General features: G+C 37.5%; 1 protein-coding gene and 1 long non-coding RNA gene across 7 annotated transcripts in view; one reads left to right on the top strand and one right to left on the bottom strand.

Moving 5' to 3' along the window:
• LOC135833410 (chromodomain-helicase-DNA-binding protein 7-like) overlaps positions 1–24,136 on the top strand; it is a 116,652-nt gene extending 92,516 nt beyond the window's left edge. For 2 of the 6 annotated variants that reach the window (XM_065347208.1, XM_065347209.1), the window contains 25 exons: positions 14–209; positions 288–507; positions 599–840; positions 929–1,073; positions 1,143–1,284; positions 1,368–1,455; positions 1,884–2,007; positions 2,084–2,258; positions 2,343–2,432; positions 4,509–4,688; positions 4,766–5,036; positions 6,840–7,010; positions 11,456–11,598; positions 11,664–11,806; positions 11,889–12,096; positions 12,605–13,121; positions 14,049–14,855; positions 14,938–15,337; positions 15,433–15,532; positions 15,627–15,818; positions 15,896–16,163; positions 16,250–16,807; positions 16,898–17,065; positions 17,837–17,866; positions 19,673–24,136. In XM_065347208.1, coding sequence (XP_065203280.1) covers positions 14–209; positions 288–507; positions 599–840; positions 929–1,073; positions 1,143–1,284; positions 1,368–1,455; positions 1,884–2,007; positions 2,084–2,258; positions 2,343–2,432; positions 4,509–4,688; positions 4,766–5,036; positions 6,840–7,010; positions 11,456–11,598; positions 11,664–11,806; positions 11,889–12,096; positions 12,605–13,121; positions 14,049–14,855; positions 14,938–15,337; positions 15,433–15,532; positions 15,627–15,818; positions 15,896–16,163; positions 16,250–16,807; positions 16,898–17,065; positions 17,837–17,866; positions 19,673–21,883 — 7,789 coding nt within the window. In that variant the 3' untranslated portion in view covers positions 21,884–24,136. The remainder of the gene's footprint in view (positions 1–13; positions 210–287; positions 508–598; positions 841–928; positions 1,074–1,142; positions 1,285–1,367; positions 1,456–1,883; positions 2,008–2,083; positions 2,259–2,342; positions 2,433–4,508; positions 4,689–4,765; positions 5,037–6,839; positions 7,011–11,455; positions 11,599–11,663; positions 11,807–11,888; positions 12,097–12,604; positions 13,122–14,048; positions 14,856–14,937; positions 15,338–15,432; positions 15,533–15,626; positions 15,819–15,895; positions 16,164–16,249; positions 16,808–16,897; positions 17,066–17,836; positions 17,867–19,672) is intronic. The other 4 variants (XM_065347210.1, XM_065347213.1, XM_065347214.1 and 1 more) reach the window with 4 other exon arrangements.
• On the bottom strand, positions 23,505–27,180 carry LOC135833411 (uncharacterized). The gene is made up of 3 exons (XR_010556459.1): positions 26,830–27,180; positions 26,623–26,711; positions 23,505–26,545 (listed from the first exon to the last, which is right to left on the bottom strand). It is a non-coding gene; the product is annotated as an uncharacterized LOC135833411 (long non-coding RNA).
• Between the last annotated feature and the right edge of the window lie 89 nt (positions 27,181–27,269).

Below are 27,269 nucleotides of genomic sequence, written 5' to 3'. Positions count from 1 at the left end.
TTTTGTTGTTTAGATACCCATTCGAAAGATTAGACGGCCGGATCCGTGGTAACTTACGTCAAGCTGCCATCGATCGGTTCTGTAAACCAGATTCCGATCGGTTTGTGTTCCTTTTATGTACTAAAGCCGGAGGTCTCGGTATTAATTTAACCGCTGCCGATACGGTCATCATTTACGATAGTGACTGGAATCCTCAGAATGATTTACAAGTGAGTTTCATTGCGAGTATTTGCCCACTGAGTCCGAATATCTTTATCAAACGATACTTACGATGATGGTTCTTCTAGGCTCAAGCTCGATGCCACAGAATAGGTCAGCAGAAGATGGTCAAAGTGTACAGATTATTGTGTAGAAACACCTACGAAAGAGAGATGTTCGATAAAGCTTCACTGAAGCTCGGTCTTGATAAAGCTGTGCTTCAAAGTATGAATACCTCGCTGCAAGGCAAAGAAGTCAGTAATAGTAAACAACTCACGAAGAAAGAAATCGAAGACTTGCTGAAAAAAGGTAAAATTTCGCCAAGAATTAGATTAAATTTTATGAATGAACTGTTGTGCAAAATGAAACTAACTCCATCGTTTGTGTTTGAATCGTGTAGGAGCCTACGGCGCCATTATGGAGGAAGACAACGCCGGCGATAAGTTCTGCGAAGAAGATATCGATCAAATTCTAGAACGGAGAACTCAAGTAATCACCCTCGAGAGTGAAAAAGGATCAACTTTCTCGAAAGCCTCGTTCGCATCGAGTGGTATTCGTCAAGATATCGACATCGACGATCCCGATTTTTGGAAAAAATGGGCCAAGAAGGCGGAAATCGACCCGACCGAAAGGGACGAAATGGTAAGAAATCTCGATCGAACTCGAATTCGTGATTTGAGAGTCCTTCGTTAGAAAAACTATTGAAACTTGACTCGAAACCATTTTACAGACCGAATTGGTGATTTCGGAGCCCAGAAGGAGAACGCAAATCAAAAGGTACGGTCACGATGAAGCCGTTGTCGACATGTCTGACTTGGAGACGTCTTCTATCGATTCTGACGAAGATACAGCCATCGGCGTCGGTCGAGGAAGAGGTAAGATTGCGAAACGAGCAACCGTAGAAGAGTATTAGAGCAAGATAACTCCATGTTTCGATTTTTCAGGTCGAAGAGCTAAGAACAAATTGAAAAAGACTAAAAATAAATATTTCATGGACGATTACGTGCCCAGAGATGGCGAAGTTATGTACGGATGCTGGAGCCGTAGCGAATGTTTCAATGTCGAAAGAGGGTTGTTGACTTATGGGTGAGTGAAATTTGAAATTTTTGTCAATTTTTTTTTCGATATTGAATGAATTGTTTGATTAATTTCAATTGGTATTCGTTTAGCTGGGGTCGATGGTCCGAAATTCTCGCCACCAACGAATTCAGAGATGGCTGGAAAGAAAGCGACATTGAAGATTGCGCTCGTGTCATTGTAAGTATTCAACGTAGTATTTCTTTTTTTTACGTATTTTTAGATCTAGCTGTGAGAAGAGACTGAAATTGAAACTAGATTGACAAGTTTCTGTGAAAATATCATCACAGTTGTTCAGTCGTACGATAAAACACATCCCCATAGTAGGGATTTTTTCCTACTCGATTCATTGAGATTTTATTACGTAAAATGAAAAACGTTTTGTGTAAATATCTCGTAAGATTATTCTAATTTACCTACGTAATCTGACGCATATCGAATCGCAGTCGGTATTATAGCATCTGTGTAAATGAAAAGTGATGAGAGATTTAATATTCGAATAATTGTGCTCGTGAATTACGCGATCGAAGAACGATGATATCATTGTTTATACGTTACGTTAAGAATTACGTTTACTTAGGATTTTTTTTTGCTTTGTTTTCTCGCAGATGCTGTACTGTTTACGATTCTACAAGGCTGACGAAAAAATCAGGCAATTCGCTTGGGAATTAGTGACTCCCGATGACGTACCTCCCGAATTCGCCGGCGCACCTAAAGACTCGATGAATGAAAGTAAGTCGAAGAGCTCCGGAAAAATATTCGAGAAAGAAAACACGTACTTATTACGGTATCCTTCGTGTCTTTTCAGATAATCCATACTGCCGAAGTCTAAAAAGAAATAAGAAATTGAAAATCAAAGACGGTAAAAGTATAGACGCTTCACCGGTCGAAGAAGTCGAACATTGGAGTCGATCGGATAAATTCGACTGTGATCTGTTTCTCGACAGCAATTACCGTAAACATTTAAGTCGTCATGCTAACAAGTGAGTAGTTGGATTTCGAGGTCGATCACCTTGCGCTAAATTCGTCGAAACGAGTTACTAATATTTTTTTCTTGATTTTCACAGAGTCTTATTGAGAGTCAGAATGCTGGATTACCTGAAACACGGTATTATCGGAGATTACGCTCAGCAAATTGCCGAAGGTGTATCCGCCAGGTACGATTTTTGCTCAAATTTTGTCTTATTTTGATGTCTACTTGTCGGTTTGAATTTTTATGTCTGTCTGAGCTCCACCTCTCGTTTGTGTCATCGTCTTTGAAAGATTATTTGACGATCTCGGTTTTGGTATTTTAATTTTTTTTTCGTCTCTCATCACGGCGTTATGAAGTCAAAAGCAATTCCTTCTATTAAAATACACCAAACGACCATTAATTGTGAAACCAATCGAAAATGTTGAAAAATTAATTACAATACTGAGCGATGGAAAGAAGGTTGTACCGTGAAAGCCAATCGAAGCGGTAGAGGGAGCAAAAAAGCAATGAATTTAGTTACTCGTCGTTACAATTGGCGAGTGCTGCGCTGGTCATCCTGCCTTAAGGAAGGGAACCACCAAAGGAAAGGGAGTACGAGAGTGAACGAAAAGGATGCTTTTTTTCGTGACATTTGTTTATATAGATCATTAGGTCGTCGTCGTTGTAGTCGTAGTCGTCGTACTTATCGGTTCATTAGCGACGGCGATGACTACTCGGCTAAAAGAAAACACGACGAGCATGAAAGGTGGTGAATATTTCTATAATTTATTCGTCGTATGGCGTGCGCAACAACGATGTAATGCGTATTGCATGACTTATCGTATCCGGGCGGCGGTAACGACGACGGCGGCGACAGCAGTGGCAGCAGCGAACCCAGAGCTTACGGAATGAAAGAGAAAAAGAAAATTTATAGTTGAAAAAAGTTTTTAAAAAACTAACGAGCGCGTTTGATATGGGTTTTCGAAGGTTAACTTAACGACGACCAATACACGATGACAACGGCGGTGCTTTTAGGAGTATGTACATCGATTTGTTAATAAGTAATAACACGAAGAAGAGGAAAGGGGCAGGGTAAACGGCCAAAGAGGTTACCCAGTTCACGTACCTGCTCGTCTTCTTCTTCGCGACGCGGTTCCGTTGCTCGTCTTTTGTTTATTTTTTCGTAAACGCGATTTTATCGACGGTCGAGTAAAATTTTGTGGATTTTTTTCGCTGATTGTGATCGTTGGAATTGTGTAGTTATTCGAAGTGTCGATGGTGACGAGAAAGTTCCTCGAGAGGATTATGGTGTTGACTTCGTTCGGTTCGTGTGAGTGATTAAAAGTGTCCCAGAGAAGAAAGGGTTGATTTGGAAGGTTCTGGCTTTGATTCGAAGCAAATGAAGTCGTAGTTGATGAAATCGATGGTTGAAGTGTTCGAGTTTGAGTATTAGGTAATTGAATGCATATTATTGAAAATTGTTACGTTACTTTAATGAAAGGGATCCCAGACCAGCGAACCGATTACGTCGATGGGCAGTTTATATTTTGTGTTTTGAGTTCCCCCCTCCACATCTTGAAAATATGCAGACAGAAAGGCGCCTAGATAGAAGTATTCTGAACTAGAATTAATCAACAGGTTGATGACGTCATCGTATCTAGAAAATTCAACGAACCGTAGCCAGCTCGGTTGATACTCTGCAGTTGATCGTTATCCGAAGAGTACTTTCCTTTTCCTATAGAATTTTAATTTTTAATCTTCACACGAGTGTGTATTTTTTGGTTCAACCTTTCGTTTTAATTTTGAATGATGTTTCTCTACTCTTTTTGCGAGCGATCTTGTTAGCTAAACGAGTCGGTCTCAATAATAGTATAGGATTCGCCAAGGACGAAGTTATATTTGATTTTACGTCGGTTCATTCGTTAATTTATTAGCCGAAGCGAGGGCGAGATTGCAAAAAGGCAACTTATGGTAGGTCTTCAGTTAATTCACCATATTCGTGCCGTTTTAGGAATATTGATTTCGTTCGTATCATTTCCTTTTCTACCCTTGTACGAGTGTTTCGTACGAACGAGTAGGTGTTTGAAATGATACTTTAATATCGAATGACGAAGGTAAAAGAATTGTTTTAATGAATTGAATCGAAGCTATATTCATTTCAAGCGGTGATCTAATTATGTACGTAGAATTATTCTTCAAATTTATTTACGGAAAATAGTATGATTTTTCGTATACGATGATTTATTAATGACGAAACACGTTTATTAAATTATGATTACAGCACTTTACCGATTAATCCACCTCATTGCGATCAAGCTCCAACTACGTGGTGGGATAAAGATGCCGATCGATCATTACTAGTCGGAACGTATAAACATGGTTACGAAGCCTATGCTCAAATGAGAAGTGATCCAGCTCTAAGTTTCTTAGCTCGTTGCGGTCCTAATCCACCTCCAATACTGTAAGTTCTCAATCACTTATCATCGCTGGTTCCCTAGAACCGTGGAAATTAATTCCAATCATTTTTCAAACCCACAGAGAAGAAAAAGAAGTCGGTAAACTGAGCGATGCCGACGAAGGAGGATCCGAACCACCAACTCTATCGGAGGAATTCCCATCTCAGCCATCGACACCGATGACTGTCGCTGACGACTCGGCCCGTGCTGCTACACCGGCTGCCACCGAAGAGGATACCAATCGTGCTCCTTGGCCATCGGTTGGAGATCTCAATAACCGACTTAGAAGAGTGATAACATCTTATCAACGTAATTTCAAAAAAGAAGAACTCAAATTAGCGCAGAAAGCAAAGGTAAATATTTACTCCATCGTACGAGTAGTTAGGTCGTTATTTTGTTCCTCCTGTCTCTTTTTTTTCTTTTTTTTTTTTACTCAAGAGTTTCCGTAAGATACGGTTTTTTTTTTAGTACGAGCTTAGATATGTTTTTTTTTTTGATTTTTTTTTTTCATATACTTTCTCTCTTTCTCTCGAGATTTCTTTCAGTTGCGTTATTTTTTCAGTAGAGCTTATTATCGATTTTGTTTCTCGTAGTGGCATTGTTATAATTACGTATTATGATTTTGTAGTGTGAATGCTGAATTTTATTTTAGTTTTTTTTTCTCTTTTTTTGTTTTTGAGAGTTTGGAAAATGATTATAGGGTGAAGGATAGAGATTTAGGGGTAAAGCTGGGGAAATATTAGAAATTTGGAACGTTCGATGAATTTTTTTGGTTCTTTTGAATGCTTAATGTGAATAATCATACTGGGGGAAATTTGGATTACTGAGTGGCATGTTGGGAGGAGGAAGGGGGTGGTTAGATGGTTGAAAATTTCTCTCTCGATTTTTTTGTATTTTCTGTCAAATATTCAGCTTTATTTCCGAGTCGAAATTCCCTCCTTCCTATTCCTACATATTTCCATCGTATTTATTTTCATCTTTGGAATATTTCGAAGGAGAACTTCGGTGTTAAAATTAACTCGTGATGTTTTGGATTTTTTTTTTGAAAATTGATGCTTTTATTTTGATGAACAGATTCACATTTTTGTCTCTTTTACAAAATTGTAATAATGTTTGTGAGTATTGGTGAACATAAGGTGTAAGATAGTGAAATTTGTTCTTAAAATAAACAATTTTACTCATCATGTTCGAATTTCGAATGTTCCCAGTACAAATGGAGCTACCCCGGGTGGAGGGGAGGGGGGAATTTTGGTTTTTCTGTTTCACATAATTGAATTTTGATTTCGGTGTATTAATTGTCGAGAAAATTGACAACGTCGATTTTTTGTACAATTTTTTTCACTCAACACGTAAATTATATTAGGGAAAAAATGTTCAGTTGTAGGTTATCACATTCGAAAGAAATTATCAACATTTGGTTTTTTATCGAAATTATTAATCGAACGTCCTATACTTAATATTTCCTATAGCTGCGAATGTTGTGTAGTCATTCGATGAATTTTTTTTTTTTCTTTCAAGTACTAAAAACTGATAAATACAAACACATTATCGTTTAACTTTAATGCGCTGTTTCTTTTTTTTTTTTTTTTAATTAACAAAATCACAGCGCATTAAAGAGATAGTGAATTTGATCAGGGTTGTTCGAGAACGATTAAAATCAATGTTTTTTTTCTCATGGTAATTTCTTCGCTTGTGTCAATTGTCCGCATGCGAGTTGTATTTTTAAATGTTATTTATTATTGTTCTATGATTTTTTTTTTTGGAATATTTCTCGTTCACGTACGAATTACGCAGTGTTAAGTTGATGATGATGAGTCGGTTCGATGCGGTGGTGAAATTTTCCACGAGTAATGTAGGAATGACGATGATGATTATGATGGTGTTAAGATCTGTATAAAAATTTGATAACTTGAAAGGAGATGTAAGGGTTAGGGATTGACATTACAACTAAATGAAAGTATACAATCGTTCGAATACCTACATGTATCGGTCTTTGGCCATTTTTTTTTTTTTTAAGGTTTAATGACACGATTAATTAACATTTTTTTAACGGGTTAACCAACGTAGCGTTTGCTTCTTCTTTTTTTTTTCGTTTTTTCTTTTTCTTTTTTTTCGTTTTTTTGGACTGGGGGTTGTTATTGTTTTGTTGTGTGTAGCAGCTGAGTTACGTGGCCGATTTGCATGCGCCCACACCATCTACCACCATCGGGCCGGCCTCTTCGCACGTATCCGTCGGCACGAGCACGGCCACTATACCCGTGGACGTGGCCTCCCTAATCAACCCGCACTCCGGATGGGATTGGCAACAGCTGGCCATGTACATTTGGGTCTGTATTTTGCCTATAATAATCTTGTTTCTTTTTTTTTTTCATTTTTCGTTTTTCTTTTCATTTTCATTTTCATTTTTTTTTTCTTTTTTTCTTCATATCGAACGATCGAGGGGGGTTTTTATTTTTATTTTTTTGAAAAAAATTATCGAGTTTTACTTTTATAAGGGTACCTATTGAAAATACGAAAAACTAGCCTATAAAATGGTGAAATATACGCCGCAATTGAAGGTAGAAGGTAGAAGTGGTGTGTGGTTAAATTACGTATTATCTGGTATTGCGACACCTTTTTATATTTTCTTCTTAGAAAGAGACGGATTTTTAAGTACACTTGTAGGAGTCTTTGAAATAGTTTGTGATTAAGAGGAGGTAGGATCAATACGATTGTGTTGTGTAGTGCATGATACATTGTTATGTATGTAATGTAAATAGTACCCGATGTGTGCGATCATCTCGCAATGATCGACGTGGGTATTTTTTACATTATTTTGTTTATTTTTACGTATCTATATAAATTATACGGTGTATGTTGTATGTAGTATTAAAACTTATGTAATACGGGAATAAGGTGTATGTGCGTATTCTTCTCTAATATGTCTCGGGTTAATATTGTGATGGTGGTACTATTGATCTTCCCTAGGCACTGTCTTTTCTTCTTCACAATTTACCGTAGTCGAATGTATACTTTTTTTTAGATTTTTTTTCTGATATCATAATTGTGAGATTTTTGGGGGCGATTTGATGAGAGATGTATGTGAATGAGGTTGAGATTCAGAGTTGCTCATGATTAGATGAATTGATGTAAGAGTTTCATGATGATTTTAATAATAGCGAAGTAGTCGAATGAAGATGTTTTTTTTGTACTTTTTGTATTAAATTGACATTTTTTCATTTCAGGAGATGGAATATATCTGTAAATATTTTGAGGTTGAGGCAAATTTTATCAAAATCGGAATTCGATAGTCGATTAATCGAACAAAATCGATTTATTCATTTTAGAAAAGTTCTCTTCTTGTAAATTCACAAAATTCGACATTCATAAGATGAATTTTTGCAACTAAAACGCCATAAGTTGTGGATACAGGGTGTCTAGAAAAAATTCTGAACTTCATAAAATTGAGTTGACAAATTATTGAAGAAGTTCTAAAAATTCTCTGTATTCAAATTTTAAGCCCCGAATTTTCAATTTAAAATTCACGAAAATTTCATTTTTATCCATCTTATGGTTGAAATTGAAAAAAAAATGAATTCAAGTTCTGGTTCACTTGTAAAAATTTACCTCCAATTTTGATTTGGAATGAAAAGAACTGTGGTAGAGGGGAGGGGGCTTGATCATCCGAGAATCTAAAAACACTGTGTTAATGATCTTCCAATAGTCCAACTTGATTTGGTGATTTTGGGACACCTTGTGCACCTGATCTGAATGTATGAAGAAGTTTCGTTTTGATTTTTAAAATCCATCTCGAGGGATAGAAATGGTGGCGGGGGCAGGGGATGGTTAAGGATCTTGAAAAAAAAAATCTTAAATATCTGGAGTGTATTTTTAAGGAAAAAGCTGGAAGGAAGAGTGATAATTTTTCATCATTTTTGTTGTGAATTTATTTAGGGGAAGGGGGGTGTAATCTGAGGTACTATTTTGATTCGGTGATTTTGTTGGACACCCTGTAGACCTACTGCAGCGTGCTAAAAAGTTTCGTTCCGATTTTATGGAGGATGAGGAGAGGGGGAAGGGAATCTGAAACACATTCTCAAATACCCGAAGAGCATTTTTTGGAGCAAAATTGGTGAAGGGAAAGGAAAAAAGCAGAATTTCCGAAATTTTGTAAAGCATTTTTGAAAAAAAAAGTTCAATCGCTGTTCTGGTGCTGCGAGCACGAAGGCCCTTGTTGAGGGGAATTTTGCAATTCAGCAGTCATCTGATCTTTAGAAAAAAATTATCAATTGTTCAAAAGGAAACAGATACCTCTAATTTTAAATCGATCTTTGCTATCGAAAAAATTCTACGATATTTTTTGGGATTAAAATTCGAATAGGAGGGAAAAGGGGGATTGAATAAATACGCAATGTTCTTTATCTTGCATGGCTGGTACTTCTCTTTTCCTCTTTTGGTTCCTATCTTCGTAATGGTGATAAGTAGTTCTCTTAAAATCACGAATGATCAACAAAATATTTTGGGCTGCAGGCTGACGGGATCTATTGAAAAAATTGCATCACTCAGAAGCTTAGAAATATTAAAATCAAAGTATTACCAGTACATACTTTATTTTCTTACACAAAATAGGGTATTCCAGTCATAAATACTTGAAATCCATTCAGAAAAACATTTTTAATCGAGAAATTTCTCAAGAATAAGGGCTTCTGAGCTGAAAGGCCCTTTTTCCACGGAACAGTGGTTTGATTCTTACTTTACGTTGACAACTTAGGAAAAAAAAAATATATATGGACACTTTAAGGGGAGGGAGTGATTGAATTGAAATTAAATTTTTAGCGTTGATTTTTGTATTTTTTTGTGGGGGGGGGGGGAGAAAAAATTATTGCAATGTTGAGCTTTAGATTCAGATTCTTATTTTTCAACACTGATGTATTTTTTTGAATGAGAGGAAGGGAGTGGAAATAAGTCCCAATTTTTTTGATATTTTTGATGTTGAAAAGAAGACACCTGAATTTTTAAGAAGGATAAAGGAAATATTTGAAAATACTTGCTCTATTAAACTTGGATCAAATTTCCATTTTTCAACTCAGATGCCTTCTTTCAGGTGGAAAGGTTGGGGGGAAGAAGTTGACAAAATGAACATTGTTATGTTTCGAATGTATGTATCTCAGTGTGATCAGAGAACAACGTTGGAATCCATTATTTCCTCCTGTTACCGAATCAGAATCATTGTGAATGTTTTTGTAAATTATTTGGGTTGTGAAATGATGAGATCTTTGCTAAGTGGTGGTGATATTAATACTTCGACTCTTCCCCTTCTCCATCGAATTCAGATTCGAAGAGAAGTTGCACATGTGTAAAAATTCAGAGCGCTGGTTTAATAAGAGTGGTGATCTCTGATTATGGGAACACGAGTTTTTATGGATGATGTAAAAATAGAGCTATGTTGGTCTTGGTACATATTTTTTGAGTTGGAAGTTTGTTGAGCACATTTACCTACATCTTGGTGAAATTGATTTGAACGAAGTTGTGAAATGTATATTTTCTTCTTTTCTCCCTCCTACATACTACAAAGGTGTTACGGTACTAATAATCATTTAATCACACACGCTGCTCCTTCTATCCTGGAACAATCACGACCGACGACCGACGATTGAACGAAAATGAGTCAGAAACGTGCGAATGGCACACACACTTGCCTACACTTACACGTATTAATCTCATATTTTTTTAGCAAAAAAAAAAACAACAAAAAAAGGAAAAACTCTTCTTTAATTCTGTGTAAAAGTGACGTTCAATGTGTTCATTTATTTTTTTTTTAGCGTAGAATGATTTTCTTTTTTTTACAGCGCGTAGCTATTATGAAGTGTTATTTTTTTTTTTATTGTGAAAACTTACAGCATGTGTTATAAATTTTTTTATATTTTTATATATTTTGATGATCTATATGGTGCGTAGATGTTTTTTGTGATTTTTTTTTCTTAAATTGCACTTGATGATTTTTGTATTCGCCGGTTTTTTTATCGTGTAATCACTTTGCTGTGTGTTTTTATTTATTTTTTTAACATTAAGACAATCATGATAATGAGTTTTTTTTAATTGATCAAAAAATGAAGGGTTCGAATTTTTTGAAAAAATTTTAGCTTTGAAAAATTGTAAAAAATTATATTTTGATTCTAGTAACCGATGAACTTACATTGAAACAGTGTTGTTTATTTGATAGGCGTTGATGTTCTTCGTAAATTATCCGGAATGAAATTTTTTTTAAAAGAAAATTTCCAAAACGATGAATAAAAATGTAAATCAACGTCGTCGTTCTGAATCGATGTATTTTTTCACCAATATGGGTGTTTTTTACCATTATTATTTTCATTTTTTTATTTCATTTGTTTATTTTTTTGCCAATCGAATCATCGAATTTTTAGAATTCGACAGCTTGGTACGAAAAAATCGTATCCGTGTCGTAATATCGTTGTAATTCAACACCCGAAGGTGTATTTTCCATAGACACGATTTATGGTTACGATTTTTTCGTAGTTAGGATAAGGCTGCAGTGAAGATGGATAATGTGACGAAAATTTCCTGTCAAATATTACATTTGGTTAATTGTTTTGTTGTTATCAACCAATGAAATCGAGGTATTACATCGTACGATTTTGCATCTATTATCTTCAGTATCACTGCAGCTTTTTGACCTAATTTATGGAATTATTTTTGCGTTAAGTAATTATCCAAAATGAAGAAAATTGTAATAAGTGTTTATCGAAGTTCGTGTGTTTCTTCTCATTCGCAGAAATTCGAACGGAAAGAGAAAATCGAGCAGATGTATCGTGAAAAGGAACGTCAAAGAGTCGAGATCACCCAACGAAAATGGTCTAAACGAGAGGAACAAGAATTTTACCGAACTGTGTCAACTTATGGCGTGGAATTTGACAGGTACCTTAAATGTCATTTAATTTTTAAAAAAAATGCTGGATCGATACTAATAATTACGTTTACAGGGCGAGAAATCGTTACGAATGGAGCAAATTCCGATCGTTATCGAAACTAGAGAAAAAATACGATGAAACGATGACCGAGTACTATCGAGCATTTATTGCTCTTTGTAAGAAAGTCTGCGGGCTCAAATTGACCGAAGACGAAGGTAATTTAGACGCAGAAATTATCCGAATTTAATATTTTTAATTCCATTTTCGATTCGTATTAAATATTTGTGATTTTTACAGAGAGTGCCGATTTCCCAGTCGAAATGATCAACGAAGAAAAAGCTCGACGTGCTTTAGAACGAATAAATTTGTTGAACAAAATTCGAGAAGTAATATTGCCTCATCCTTTACTCGACGAACGTCTCAAGTTATGCCAATTATCAGCCGATGTACCCGAATGGTGGGTGCCTGGCAAACACGATAAAGATTTACTAATCGGAGTCGCAAAGTGAGTAATTTTCACGTACGCAGAACTTACTACATATTTAAAATTCGAGAGTATAAAAAGATGTACAAAAACCGGTTGTCAAAAAAAAAAAAAATGACATGCTGTTTAAATAAAAAGCCTATATTTCTATAAAGAATACGGGGAAAATTCACCAGATGTGTGGGTTTTTAAATTCTCTTTCTTTTAGATACGTTGTTGTTGTGTGAGGAGGGTTGGGGAGGTTGGGATTACCATTATGGCGCGATAATTAACGACTTTGTTATCGTGTGAATGCGTATAGATAGCACGTGTTAAGGTACATTTGTATATGTATTTGTATGCTGGTGTATTGTACATCTATATCATTTATATGTGTAGCAATGGTTGGACATGTTGAGTGTTTCGAAAGGTGATTTTTGTCACTCGGGTATAAGTTGCGCGCTGATGCGTTGCTCGTTTCTCGGTACCGATGTTTGTTTAACTCCGATAACGTCGATCTGATTGCGTTACTGTGTTTGTTTTGTTCTAGGCACGGACTCGGTCGAACGGATTTCTATATTTTGAACGATCCCGAACTATCGTTCAGAGAAATAGTGAATAAAAATGTAATGTCGGTTGTGAGCGGAGCCGGATTCAAAACCGAGATACCACCGGCTGTGAAAATCGAGAAAACCGAAGATATCGTACGCGTTGACCAGAATCAAATCGTGGTGACTTTGGAGAAAGGCGAAGGCACGCTGCAAATTGAGAAAATCGCCGCTGTGAAGAAAGAACCAGCCAGTGAAGATCTCGTCGTGACGACTGCCGGCGAAACGACGGTTACGCCGGTTATCGTTGGCGGCGCTGATGCTGCGACTGCTATAGTTAAAAGCGAGCCTTTAGAGACTACCACCACTGGGTCGAATGATGCTTCGACTGAGAAAATCGCCGATTCTGTGAAGACTGAAGAACAACAGACATCCGGCGATGAAGGTGCTAAACCCGATGTTGATGTGAAACCCGATGTAGAGTGCGAAAAACGAGACGAAGAGGAGAAAGAAACCACCGTAAGTATTTTGGGATGATAATTTTTTTTCAATTTTTGAATATAGGCTTTGATGATGCTTTGAAAATTGAAAATTTATGGAAATGTGTCGAATCTAAATCAAATACATAATAGAAAATGATTTAATGAAAATCTCAAAATTGGCGATTTTAAAATTTTTACCTCAATTTAATTCCGAGAAAAAAATATTTTTACAAGGCCAAAAAAAGGGTAATAAGAAAAACCAATTTTTTAATAATTGAGCTAGAAAATTTTTGACCTCCAAAAATGGTTGGAAATTGATTCGAGTCATTATGAGCAGCTCTTGAGCCTTCTGCAAATTTTTGAAGATGAAAAAAATTTCTCAAGTTTACAGAATTGAGTTGAAAAACTGAAATTCAGTTGATACCCTTTTTTTTGCATGTTTCGTTGACTGAAGGTAGTTTCAAGCCAATCTTGGGCCTTCAGTAACATTTTGGAGGCTTCAGTTTTGCAAACAAATGATTTCTTGCCGGAAATTGCCAAATATCCCTTGTCAAAGTCTCGAGTTTTCATCAAACCGTACAAAGTTGTTTATATTTTAGATATCGACTGTGGTTATTTTGTGGCGGAAGCCTCAATTTTGACATAATTTTGACAGAAGTTTGATAGTTGAACGTGAATCGTCGTTTTGTTTCAAGAAATTGATTTTTTTTTCAGTTTCCAGATAGAAAGAAATTAATTTTTTCATCAGACAACGAACTTTTTTAAACATCACGCTTTGAAATTTGATTTTTTTCAGTTTCCAGATAGAGAAATCAATTTTTTTGCAAAACAAAAGATTTTTTAAATCGCGCTTCGAAATTTGATATCTTAAAATCTCTTCAAGCCATTTAGATTAAGTATTAATTTTTTTCCGAGCAAGTTCTATACATTTTACTCATACAAACCTTGCTTTCTTCATTTTCAGACCGACAAAGACGCCGGATCCGTTTCCGATCGCGCCCCTAGTCCGGCCGCCGAATCCGAAGACGTCACAGCCGATAAATCAGCTGACGACGAACGAATGGACGTCGACGAACCGCCATCATCAGATTCGTCACCGGTCAAAGAACCCTCGTCTTCGAAATCGAAGGAATCGCTCGTCGAAGACGAACCCACCGAAAACGTCACCGACGATAGCGAAAGCAAACCCGCAGATTCGTCTATCGAAGAACGACCACGAACACCTGCTTCTGTCGAAGACTCATCCTCGGCAGTAGGCAAAGACGAATCTGTAGCCACAGACGATCAACCCGCTTCTCCAGCCAAGTCCACCACGGACGAAACATCCGCTGCGGCCAAAACATCGGACGAGTCTAGTAAAATGGATGTAGACGAAGACACCGCCAAAGAAGAATCTTCAACTTCGGTTTCAGTCGAATCTAAAGAAGTTCAATCAGTCGCCAAGACCGAAGAAACCGAAAGCGAAGTCGAAAAAGACGAAAGCGTCGTGAAATCTGTCGCTGAAGATAAGAAACCACTCGAAATAGTCGCCAAGAAGGAAACCTCTTGTGGAACTGCGTCGGCTATGGAGAGTGTGGGCAAATTGAAAGCCCTGTTCCCCGAATTAGAAGTCATGCGAAAGAGCACCGACGGTACCGAAAGTTCGAATTTCAACGCCAGTGCCGCAGCTGCAGCCGCTGCCGCTGATAAACAAGCCAAAGCGTCTCAGCTGGAGAAAACTTTCGCCCAGTTGATCGCTCAAAGTTACCAGAATCCTATTAAATGGCCTAAAGTGAGTATCTAGATGCAAAAGCAGAATTACCCAGGAGATGAGTAACGAATTAACGTAATGATTTTTTGTGTTATTTTTGCAGGAACATGCAATTATCATCAGATTGCAGCATATAGTCGAATGCGTCGAGAACGGCGAATGGCCGGTTAGTAGAACGTTCTCGGCTTACGGAATGCCCGGCATGAACACCTCCAATATGGACGTAGATCGAGACAGCGGCACTCCGAAGAGAGACACGTTGACACCGTGCTCGTTACCAGATGGATCCGAGATGATTACCATTACCACCGATCACGCTTTCTCCGCTGGTCGAGTATCGGCTGCGGCTGCGGCTGCCGCGGCAGCAGCAGCAGCGGCGGCGGCGAATAGCAATATACCCGCGGCTGTGTTCAATACCAATCCATCTTTGTCAATTACGCCGACCGGACCGGGCGGTATTAAGCGTAAGAGGCATATTGCCATCGATGTGGAGACAGAAAGAGGTATTTGGATATTTTCAGAAACAGTTGCGATGATTTTAAGGGGAAAAAAAGGATTTTTATTAATTTGATTTTTTGTGTGTGTGTGTTTTTTGCAGCTAAATTACACGCTTTACTCAATAATAATATTCAGGCCGCTCATAGCGGTAAACAGGCTACGTTACCGACGTGGGATCCTACCGAGGAGGAGGATACGAGGTATGTGATTTGATCGATAGTTGGATTTTTCTGTAGAATGACGCACCACAAGTTGAGAGTGATGTTTATTTTTCATTTTTTTTTTCATTTGCAGACGTTCGACGTCCATTCAAACGTCACATATTCAACCACCTCCGGCCCACCAACATTCCTCATCCAGTATCAGATCGTCGCAAATCACAGCTATGCCTTTCGATTTGAAATTCCACTCGAATGTGACCAAAAGTACACCGAATACGACTCCCAGCAGCGCTTCTAGCAACGCTCCGATGGATTTATCGGCTGGGTAAGTTAAAAATACAAATAACCAACTTCGATAGCGCGAAGAATGGATTTTTAACGAATGATTTCGCGTTTTTTCAGCGGATCTTCGAAATCGAACGAGGGCGGAAGATGCGTCGGTATCGATTTAAGTTCATCGTCCAAAGGTGGAAATACCGGAGCATCTGGTAACGATTCGAATTCGATGATGGACGAAGTGCAAGATTTCTCGATGCCGAGTAAAAGTCGACACTCGAATCAGTTCCAACAACCGGCTGCGTTATCCAGCTCGTTCCAACAGTCTCAAGGACCAGCTTCGAAGAGCAAGTTGGACGATATGTTGACCAAACTTATGCAAAAGAAGAATTGCGTAAGTATTTAGATCCATGAACGAGAAAAATTTATTCGATCAATCCGGCGCGATTACTAATCCTACTTTTAATTTTTTCCTTACAGCCCGTACCTGTCGAAGAGCCGGTACTCGGTAAAGAGAAAAAGAAACGTAAACTAGACGAAATCGTACTCGGTCTGCGAGAACAACAAGCCACACCCGGTAGCAACGCTTCGGGCAGCGGCTCAAGCGGCAGCGCCGGAGTATCCGAAATGATCCCGAAAAAATCACCCGTCTCGCCTTCGCCCAATTTCGCCGGAAACACGGGCAAGAATTCGTCATCCAGTGCCGCTTCGCAACTGTTATCCAGATCGTTGGGCGCAGTCGCCGCAGCCGCAGCTAGTGGTAAATCGGTCGACCTGTCGTCGTATTTCGGCGACCAACAGTACTTGCTGAAACAGCAGCAGCAGTTATTCCAACAGCAACAAAGTCAAGGTCATAAAGTTCCTCTACCGCCGTCTAGCGCTTCGTCAGCGGTGGCTGCGGCCGCAGCTGCGGCAGCGTTGTCTGCAACGCAACGTGGTAAATCTTCGTACGAGGCCATGATCGCCGATATCACCAAAGGTGGTAATGATCTCGCTGCCAAGATGAACAGCAGCGCGTATTCGTCCCATGATGCTAAGGTGTGTTGAATTTTTCACGTTATGATGAAAATTAAGGCGTTCAAAATATGATTTCGAGTAATTCTACGATTATTATTATTTTTTTATTAGGTTAATAAATGGCTGGCTGAACAACATATGCCGGAACAGACTTTATCCGCTGAGTTCTTAACCGCGCCGAGAAGAAGAAGGCCTAGAGTTGACCCAACCCTATTAGACTGGAAGAAATTGAGCGGCGAGGAGAACGTGTCCGTTATTAATCGAGAAACCGGCAAGAAAGTGAGTAGCAGATGATTTATTTGTCTGTGCATCTATAAAAATTTTTGGGAGAAGGGAAGGAGTTAGAAATTTTGCTGTCGGAGGTCAAATTTTTCATCAATGACTGATATTTTGTGCTCCCCACATATTTGAAACGCAAGAAATGCCTTCCCTGTGGGCCCACTTTTTCCAAGGCATCTTCGCAAACAAAATTGTGCTCAAATTAGGTGCCAGGGCTGAAGATGAGGTTCTTTCAAAATACCTGACGTGGTATTAATGACCCAACTAATGATTTTTGTCCAGAAATATTTTCTGTAAAAGTTTCTTGTAATTTTTCTGGTGTCAAATTTGACGTCTCAAATTCCAAGAACGCTTTAGAACGAGTAACTTGAAAATTCTAGAGTATCTGAGAGGCCTGCTTATTCATCTTTCCCTATGTTTGCTCTTATTTTTCTGTTTGTACTCGTATGTCCTGATATCCTATTTTTGAGGCTTTTCTTCATCTTCTCCAATCAAACTTTGAATCTTCATTTTATTAGTTAAGGCTTTCAAATATTTACTTTGAAAATGAAAAAAAATCAGACTGAAAAATGTCGACTTGGGTAAATTCTGACGCAATCGTACCTACCTACCTACCTACTTCCCTCCCTCCCACTCCCACTCCCTTGAAACATTACAGAAAAATAAGTCTTGCTTTTATAGCCAAAATCGCCAGAAAGTGCTTTTTTTGAGAAAAATTACCAGGAAAAAAAGTGAAACTTTTTATCTAAAATGATTCTATTTCTCTTTCAGAAGTATAAATTTTCAGAAGATTCCAAACAAGTATGTCTTTTTCTTTAAAAATGTTATGTTTGTTTTGTAATTTTTGTTTTCTTCTATTTTCAATTTTTTTTTTTTTTTTTTTTTTTTTTTTGGAAAAAATGTGAATTTTGACTTGAATAATTTCTCTCAACTCTCTTCTCATTGAAAAATTCTCTGTCAGTAGTCTTGTTTTGTTAAATAAATATTGCCAGAAAGAATTTCTGCTTTTCGCCAAAATTTCCAAGAATCTTGTTTTTTCTCCTGAAATTGCTTAAGTCGTACGTTTTATTCAAAATTACCAAAATTCTTGCTTTTTTTTAACCAATAACTGTCAAGTATTTTCAAGTCTTGCTTTGTCGCTGAAATTGTCAAAAAAAAAAGGTCTTCCTTTTTTGTAAAAATTTCGTAAAATTTGTATCACTTCTCCAAAATGGCCTAAATGCCTCGCTGTTTTGCCAAAATTACCAGTAAGTTATGCTTTTTGGCCAAAATAGATTGCAAAAAATTGCTATTACCTGAAAAATTTCAATGACAAAAATCGCCAAAAAAGGTCAAAATTTATTTATTGAAAATTGACAGTTTTGCTTTTTTAAGTTTTTTCAATCAAACTTTAATTTTTCCCAATCTCATTTTTACCTATTGAAAAATTTTCTGTCAAAAGAGTGTTTTTTTTTTTCAAGCAAAAAAAGGTCAAAAACTTCATGTTATGTCAAAATTTCCATAAATTTTGTTTTTTTTTCAAAAATCTTGCATTTTATTCAAAATTCTAAAATCGTGAAAAAAAGACTTGCTTTTTGTTGAAAAGCACTACTTTGTAGCTGAATTGCTCAAAAAGCCTTTCTTGTTTTTAAACATTGCATAGAAATTTTTTTCCCCCAAAATTGCCGAAATTTCTTGCCGTTTTGCCAAGAATTACCAAAAATTTACGCTTTTCGGACAAAATTACTAGAAATTTTCGACTTTTTGTCAAAATTATCCAGATTTGAGGTTTTTTGCAAAAATTCCTCAAGTTTTTTAGCCAAATTCTCAAAAAGTTTTGCATTTTGTAAAAATTGCAAAAAATTAATTTTCCCCAAAAATTGTCCAAGTCTCTCTGTTTTAGTAGAAAATTTGCTTTATTGCTACATTTTTCGTAAAAATTGCCTGAGATCCGTTTTTTCTCCTTGAAATTACCAAAACGTCTCATTATTTTGCCGAAAATTCCAAAACTTGGTTTTTCGCCATAAAACCTCAACTTTTTTTAAATCGAAATTGGCTAGAATTTTGCTTTTTTCCTCGAAATTGCTGAAAAGTTTTCATTTTGCCAAAATTTCTGAAAAGTTTCGCTTTTTTGACAAAGACTGTTGAAAAGGTTCTGTGATTTACCAAAAAAATAGCCAAAAAGTCTCCTTTTTTGCCATAATTTTGCAGAAGATATCCCTTTTTTTCCATGTTGCAAATCAAACTTTAAAAACTTCAATATTTTAATTCCCCCCCTTTTTTTTAAATTTAATTTAATTTTTTTACAACAGAAATAGAAAAATGTTGAAATTTATTCAACAGGAGATTTTTTCAAATTCAACTCGACCCACTATTTTCTCTTCAAAAAAATATACATGAAAACTTTTGTTGTCAAAAATATTGTGAGTTAGACATTTAGAAAGAGAGTGGGGGAGGGGGTCTAGAAAATAGGGTGGGGTAGGAAGGAAGGTTTTTAGCTGGACAATTTCTATGTGGATTATGCGATGCACCCCCCCCCTCCCCGAATAGATGAAAATAGGAATCTTATCGTTTACTTTTCTGCTTATTACGTTTAAATTCCTAATGTTTCCATTTCTGTGTTCACAGTTGACCGGCAGCAAAGCGCCAACATTGAAGAAACTGGCCAGCTGGCTGAACGACAACACGCAATACGACGTCGATCCCAAATGGGCCGAGCTAGTGAAAGAACGAGGCAACCTACCGCACGACTTGCAAAAACGTTTACCGTTGGATCGTAAAAAGGGCCCGGGACGACCACCGATCCTGGCCAGTCCTCCGACATCGCAAGCGCAATCCATGAGTTCTGGTAACTCGCACATACCTACCTCGTTAGCCTCCAATCTACCATTCTCATCGCTGGCCTCAGCCGCAGCCGGACTAGGCGCGATGAATCCGTCGTCGTTGCTGAACAGCTTGTCTATGGGTAATTTCGATCCTAAGAACCCACTGCTATTCCCGTTGGCAGCCGGAGTACCGAATATGGGAGCCGCGTTGAGCGGTATGGGTGGTCTGAGTAATATGAACTTCTTGGCTAATTTGGCCGGATTCAGTTTACCCGGATTGGCTGGAATGGATGGCAGTTCGCTTTCGGTGGATCACGGCGGAAGTGGGAACCAAGGCAGCGGTAACACCGGTAGCTCCAGAGGTGACGGTGGCCAGCAAATGAAATCTAGTAAGAATCGCAATAAACCGGATAGCGGAAGTGGGAGCGGTAGCAGTTCGAAGAATCCGGCTGTGTCGACCGCATCCAGTATGTCGTCCGGGTTCCCGTTATTCCCGTTCAATCCGAGTCTGTTGTATACGCCTTTCGGGCTATCGGGTTTGAATCCTTTGACGTTACAACCGGGATCGTTACCGCCGGCCTACGATAGTCTGGCTTTACTTAACGGCAGCCTCGGAGGTATCACTTCGAGCGCTTCTCAAACCTCTACTACGTCTAGACATAAGAGCAGTACCAGCGGCAGGAGCTCGGCTATGGTTACTTCGACGAACGCAACGTCGTCTTCTCCGTCGACCGGCAGATCATCGAGTAGTCGATCGGGAACGCCTCATTCGCAATTCCAAATACCGGAAAGTCATCTGATGGAGAGTTTGACGAAATCGAGAAGCGGCGGCGACGGATCGTCGTCGAAGAGTAACCGTAACCGCGAAATCGATTCGATACGTCACCTGATGTCGGGTATTTCGCCCTCGTTGGGTGTATTCGACGCGAAGAAGCTGAAAGAGCACCAAGAAATGTTCGAGAACCTTAACCTGAATAGTAAATTTTCGCCCGATTTATTCGCTCGTTTACCAAGTCACGGAAGCAGTTCGTCTTCGGCGGCCGACGAACGCGCCGCTAAATCTCACAGCGCTACCAGCGATCTGATGGAGAAACTACTCAAACGTTCGGCTCCGATCGAGCAAAACATACCATCGAGCGTGGAACGTCCGTCGAAACGTGCCAAAGAATCGAGTCCGGTATCAGTCCCGTTGCCGGTACCGGCCATGAGTAAACTGTTCGGCAACGGAATCGCAGCTGCTGCGGCCGCAGCCGCTGTCGCAGCGGCGGCCAACGCCAACGCATCTACCAGTACACCTCCGTCGACGACACCCGCAGCCACCACGGTGGCCAGCAACCTGGTCGATTTCAGCGTGACAGCTACGACGGCCGCTAGCTCGGCGCCGTCGTCGGCCGGAATCGATCTAAGTGAACGGAAAGAATCATCGGCCGGATCCGATCTGTCCGCAACGGCGGCGATATCGTTGAGCACGAAATCAGCGAGTTCGTCGCCTTCGGTGAAACCAGAACGAACGAAAACGCCCGAAACGTCGACGACACCGACACCGACACCGGTCCCTCCACCTCCCAGGACCCCTTCACCTGTCGTCAACGAACCTATCGAATGTGTCAAACCGATCGTCGAAGTGACTCCGGTCCAAGCGGTCGAAGAACCGATTGACGAGCCCAGTGAGATGGCCATGGCCGCCGCAGATGATATCAGCGAGCCCATGGAACTGAAAGTAGACGCAGCGCCGGCCGCTGCCGAATCGACGAGCTCGACTAGTCCGCCTCATTCGCCTTTATCGGCCGACAAAGACGATCCGGCGTCTCTGAACAAGAAACGTAAACCGAGAAACAAAAAGAATATCGCCAGCGTTATGAATACCGAAGACGCTGTCGAAAAGAAAAACCTAAGGAGTAGTGCCGGACGAGCGGCTGCTGCGGCCGCAGCTCGTATCGCCCGAGCAGCCGCAGCCGCACAAGACGAACAAACCGCCGAGTGTAAAAAAGACGACGATTCGGCCGCCGTGTGACGTAATTTTATACGCTAATTCGTTTTTTTTTCATTTATTATAATTATTTGATTTTTTTTTTAAATGTAGAATTTGTTGTTCGTATGTTTTTTTTCTTCTCTTTTATTTATGTCTCATTTGTCTATATATTTGTCTCTCGATGATTTTTTTTTTGCTATTTTAAGCGTGAACGGACATCTTCGTGTATTTGTTTATTATTATCATTATTTTTTTTTTTTGATTTTCTCTCTGTTTTCTATATTTTAAGAAACGATTATTAGACGATGGAGAATGTTTTTCTAAGCGTAGCTTCTCTCTCCTGTTTTTAAAGTAATTGTTAGGTTTTTTTTCTTTTTTTTTTTCGTGTATTTATTTTATTGGTTTTTCGTGTCGCAAAAATGTTTATGTACATAGAATACGTATAATTGATAATGCGACGACGAAGAATTTTTTTTTATTTTTCTCGATGAAAAATCTTGTAATATAATTTGCCACGAACGAGACGATGTGGTTTTTACGAAAAATCGCGATTCTGTTTTTTTTTGTTTTTGTTTTTTTTTACGCTAGAAAAATCAAAATATCTTACTCGAAATTCTAGTGATAATCTTTCGCAATTTTTTTTTTAATTTTTTTTTTCGATGTAAAAATCTCGAAAACATTGTTTTTAATTTTTTCCCCCCTGTCTTATGGTTCTTTGGATTTTATTTGATCGAAAGTTCGATGATTTTAAATGTTCGATATAGTTTTTATTTTTTACGCCTATTTATGATGAGTGTACTTTTAATTGTTTATTTTAATTGTTATTATTGTTATTTTAAACAACCTATTTAATCGATTATAATACGAGAATTTCCTACGAAATTATTAAATTGATATCAAAACGATATAGGGATTGAATGACTGATAAACGAAAGGTTTTAATTGAGTTTGAAACGAGGAGAGAATTTCAAACCGAAACGAAAGAAATTAGAAAATGCGCGATTTTTATTGAAATTTTTTTTTTAAAAAAAACCCCTAGTTAAAATTGGCAATTCGAAAAGAGTAAAAATATCCAATAAAACTCGTTAATAAATTTTTATGTAAAGATAAAATTATTTTAATTCGTTATTTCTTTCCTATATTTTTTTTTTGTTTTTTTTTTATTCGGTATTTGAAAAAATGAAAAAAAAATCATCGCTTGTTTTATGCATTCATTTTTTTTGTACATAAATGTACCACACCTAAAAGAGGCAAAATTGGAAAAAAAAATTAATTTGAAAAAAAAAATCAATTTGTACAAAAATGTGTACTTGTTTATGTGAATTGATAAAAGTATGTTATTATGCAATATGAATAATGGGCTCTCTAACGAAACAAAAGATAGAAGATAGAATGAAAACGAATCGATTCGACGAGCAAAAACAGTAAAATGAAAATAAAATGTTAAATCTACATGAAATTTTTCTCGAAAAAAAAAAAAAACGTGCGACGACTTATTTTCGGTAAAAGTTTACTGTGATAGTCTGTTTTTAATATTTTTATTTTTCATATTGCACTAACAACTTGGTTAAATACGCTTTTTATTATTGTGATTACGTATATAATTTTATTTATTGTTCTTTTTTCCCCCCTTGATTATTTGTGTAATTTTTTTTTAGCGCAATCCCAGTATTGATAATAATTACTCCAGTATTATTTTGCTGGCTTAGCTGTTGGCAGCTTTTGTGTGTGTGTGCGTGTGGATTTTATTTATTCCATTTTTATTTTTCTCTATATGAGTTTTCCCCCTCTCTTTCTCTATCTCTCTATATTTCTCTCTCTCTCTCTCTCGTGTAAATAAAAATTATGATGTTATAACGAAAACGAAAAAAAAAAATTTCGGATGCGGAGGTTTATTGGATAATTAATTACGACGTTGTATATCGTGTATAATTTTTTTTTCTCTTTTCTACGTTATGATATTTTTAGGTATATGAAATTTATAAATATTAATGGTGTATGTGAGTATTCATTGTGAAACCCCTTCTCCCTTGCTCCTCTTTGCCCTTTTTGAAAAAGTTTCAGCGCAAGTAATTTATTTTTGCAAAGTGCAACAAGTATATGAATTGGTTTGTGTATGCGCGTGTTTGTATATTCGATATATGTTTATACGATTATAAATGTTTGTTCTGTCTTTTTTTTTTTTTGGTGTATATAAAATATATATATCACATAGTTATTAATTAATTTATATTTATAAACAAATAGGAATACATATTATTGTAAAAATCACATTAAATAAACAAAATTTCCTAATTGGGTTTTTTATTTCGAATTTTTTAGATGTAGTCGATGGTAATTGTTGCCACGTTAGGGTGTGAATAAGCTAGCTCAGGGGGAAATGATTTGAATTGATCGGGTTTGGGGATTGCCCAGATTTGACTAGATCGGAACAGACGTGGTCAGATCTGAGTTTTGATCAGGTTAGAGCTGTTCAAATCCAAAGGAGGAAGCCTGATTTGATTGTATCACCGACCTGATTGATGAGATCAGATCAGACGTAGTCTGACTAATGTTTTGATCGGGGTTGAGCTGTTCTGTTCAGGCCCGGTAGAGGAGACCTGATTCAGGGTGTCTACCAGATAGTGAAAAGTAGTGATTTTGAAAGTCGGTAGTGAAAGTAATGAAAAAAATAGTGATTTTCAGGAATTTTGCTGAAAAGTTAGTGAAAAATCCGAATTTTCCACCCTAGAAAAATTTTGTAGAAAATGGCTCATTTGTTGACTTGTAGAACTTTTTTCGTTTGTTTTTTTTTCATGTTTGAATTTTATTTTTTTTAATAACCATTCAAGTTTTAAAATTTTGAAACAAAAATAATGAACTTCTTCATTCATTACCCAAGAAAACAGGGTTTTTATACCACCCCTCAAAATACAAATTTTCAATAGCTTTTTCGAAAAATTGGTATATTTTTTTCCAAATGTTGTTCAAATTTTCCATTAATTTTTTTAATTTTTTTATTTTGATAAAAGTTCTTCATTCGCCCAATTTCATTACAGTGACCCTTAAAGGTGAAAATAAAATCAAAAATTGAAATGACAAAATTATATATTCTTGACATCAGCTTGCTTGAAAAAAATCTTGGGATGTTTGAAGACTTTGGAAAAGCGAAAAATTGTAATGTAAAATTTTGTCTCGTCCATTCCCTCCCGCTCCTGAAAAATCCTAGGTGTTTAAAAAATGTCCTGCCAAAGTCCTGCTTTCTTATTTTGAAATTTTGTTGGACTAGACACCCTGAAAAATCACTGCTAAAAAAAATCCTTCATGGATGAAAACGTGGTACTTTCTCCATCATAAAAAATTACAAAATTCAAATCAAAAAAAAAATGAAAAATCTTTTCTATGGCGGGAGGAGGGGGGGGGGGAGTTGAAATATTTTGAGTGGCAGTGATTTTTTTTTTGAAAGGGAGTGATTTGATTTTCGGTCAAAAAATTCCGGTAGACACCCTGTGATTGGATCCAGCCAAATCTGATCATAGACTTGATTAATCAGATCAAATCAGACCTGGTCCTAATAGCTCTGGACATTCTCTGCATCAAATATTAGATTTGTTCAGACCTGATCAGATGCAATAAGGGAGACTTGATTTTGATCAGATTCATTAGATTAGAGGAGATGTGATTAGATTACATAAATCTGATCAGATCTGCTCAGGAGTTGGGAAGTTGGGATCAAAGTTCTGATCAGACTCAATAGGGCATACCTGATTGGATCTTCTGAGATCTAAATAGATCTAATTGGATTGGATCTGATCAGATTCAATAATTTGAGAACTTACAACTCTGATCCGATCAGATCTGAGAAGATCCAATCAGGTCTATCCTATTGGATTGGATCTGATTAGGTAGACATCTTGTTAAAACTCTGACCTGAGCAGATCTGATCGGATCCAATCAGGTATCTATTGATCTGATCAGGTTTCTTCTGTTACTGGATCTGATCAAATCCAATCAAATCTCCCCTATTGCGTTGATCAGGTCTGAACAGTGAGCAGATCTAATTGGATCCACTATCCAGAGAATGCCCTGATCTGATCAATCAGTTCTAATCTGATTCTCTGATCTTATCGAATCATAGCTTTGATCTTGATCGGATTGGATGACTTCAGATGTGACCAGATTTAAAACTTAAAAGAGAAGGCCTGATTACTGATTAGATCAGATCAGAATCAGATCCAAACATTTTCCTCCAGAAAAGGAAGTTTAAAATTTGCAATTGGTCAATTACTCGAATGATCTCATTTTATTTTGCATGAGGCTAGAAATTTCATTAGCTCAGCCGAAAATGATTAGATCGGTTCAGACCTGACCACGTGATCAGATCCAATAAGGGAGATCTGATTCAATCTAATCAGATCAGATCCGGACATTTCCTGGATCTAATGAAAGACCTGATTGGATCTGATCAGGTCCAAAAATTTTCTCCAGAGATCATAATTATTCATAACGTTCATCTAGCTAGTACTTACAACCTCCTGCCATATGCCCCTCCACCCCACTGTTTGATAACTTTATGAGGAATCAATACAAGTCTGGCTAAGCGTGACGCATAAAATTCCTGCTGAGTTAGTGGAATTCTCGAATATAAAACAGTCAGCACTCCTCGAGCTTCCGTGACGAATTTTTCAAAGTCTTCATCATCAACTGGTTCATCTGTAACTGTAACTGTAAGTAAGGATAAAATAACCGCAATTAATTACCATCCACATAAAATACTCAAGTAACAATAAGTATTAACTTACGGTCATTATTATTATTAGCAGTATTTAATACAGGTGGAAATAACGCTTGTATATCCAAAAGGTCACGAAGTCCATTAGTAAAGTAAAGCCTTTTGATTTTGTGGTTTCCATTTTAAACGGAAATTTTCAAAAACAGAAGAAAATTTTCATTAGTATATTAAATTTGAATTAGAAGCATTGATGAAGGCAAGCTAAAACTTCACTTACACGTTTTTCAACTCGTCTCGAGCTTTTTTCAGTTCTCCCTGTTTGAAGGATTTACGGAAATGTTCGGTTTTCAATTGACGAAAAAACTCTTCCAAGAACTTCTTGCCATCGAAGTCGACCATGGACTTCAACTTGGGCATGTACCTTTCCGTGGACATGGTTTTTTAAAGGATGAGGATGATCAAATGCAAAGCTCAGCAAAAAATCCAAATCAAAAAGGAAGCGTAGGTAGTTTAAAATTTCAAAATTTACTTTTTTAGTTTTTTTCTTCACAAAAAGGTGGAAATGAATCACGAATGAATGAAAAATAATAGTGATATGCCTCTAGGGTGCTCTTGAGCAACACAGTGCATGTGCACGTGCAGGAGCAACACCTCCTATACAAGAAGGCCAGAGCACTGGTTTTCTGACGTCACAGCTGGAGGCGATTGCGGCTTCAT

Source organism: Planococcus citri, chromosome 1, assembly GCF_950023065.1.
Source record: "Planococcus citri chromosome 1, ihPlaCitr1.1, whole genome shotgun sequence".
NCBI lineage: Eukaryota > Metazoa > Arthropoda > Insecta > Hemiptera > Pseudococcidae > Planococcus > Planococcus citri.
The sequence above is the reverse complement of the archived record's forward strand: the minus strand, read 5'-3'. Positions and strand labels throughout refer to the sequence as shown.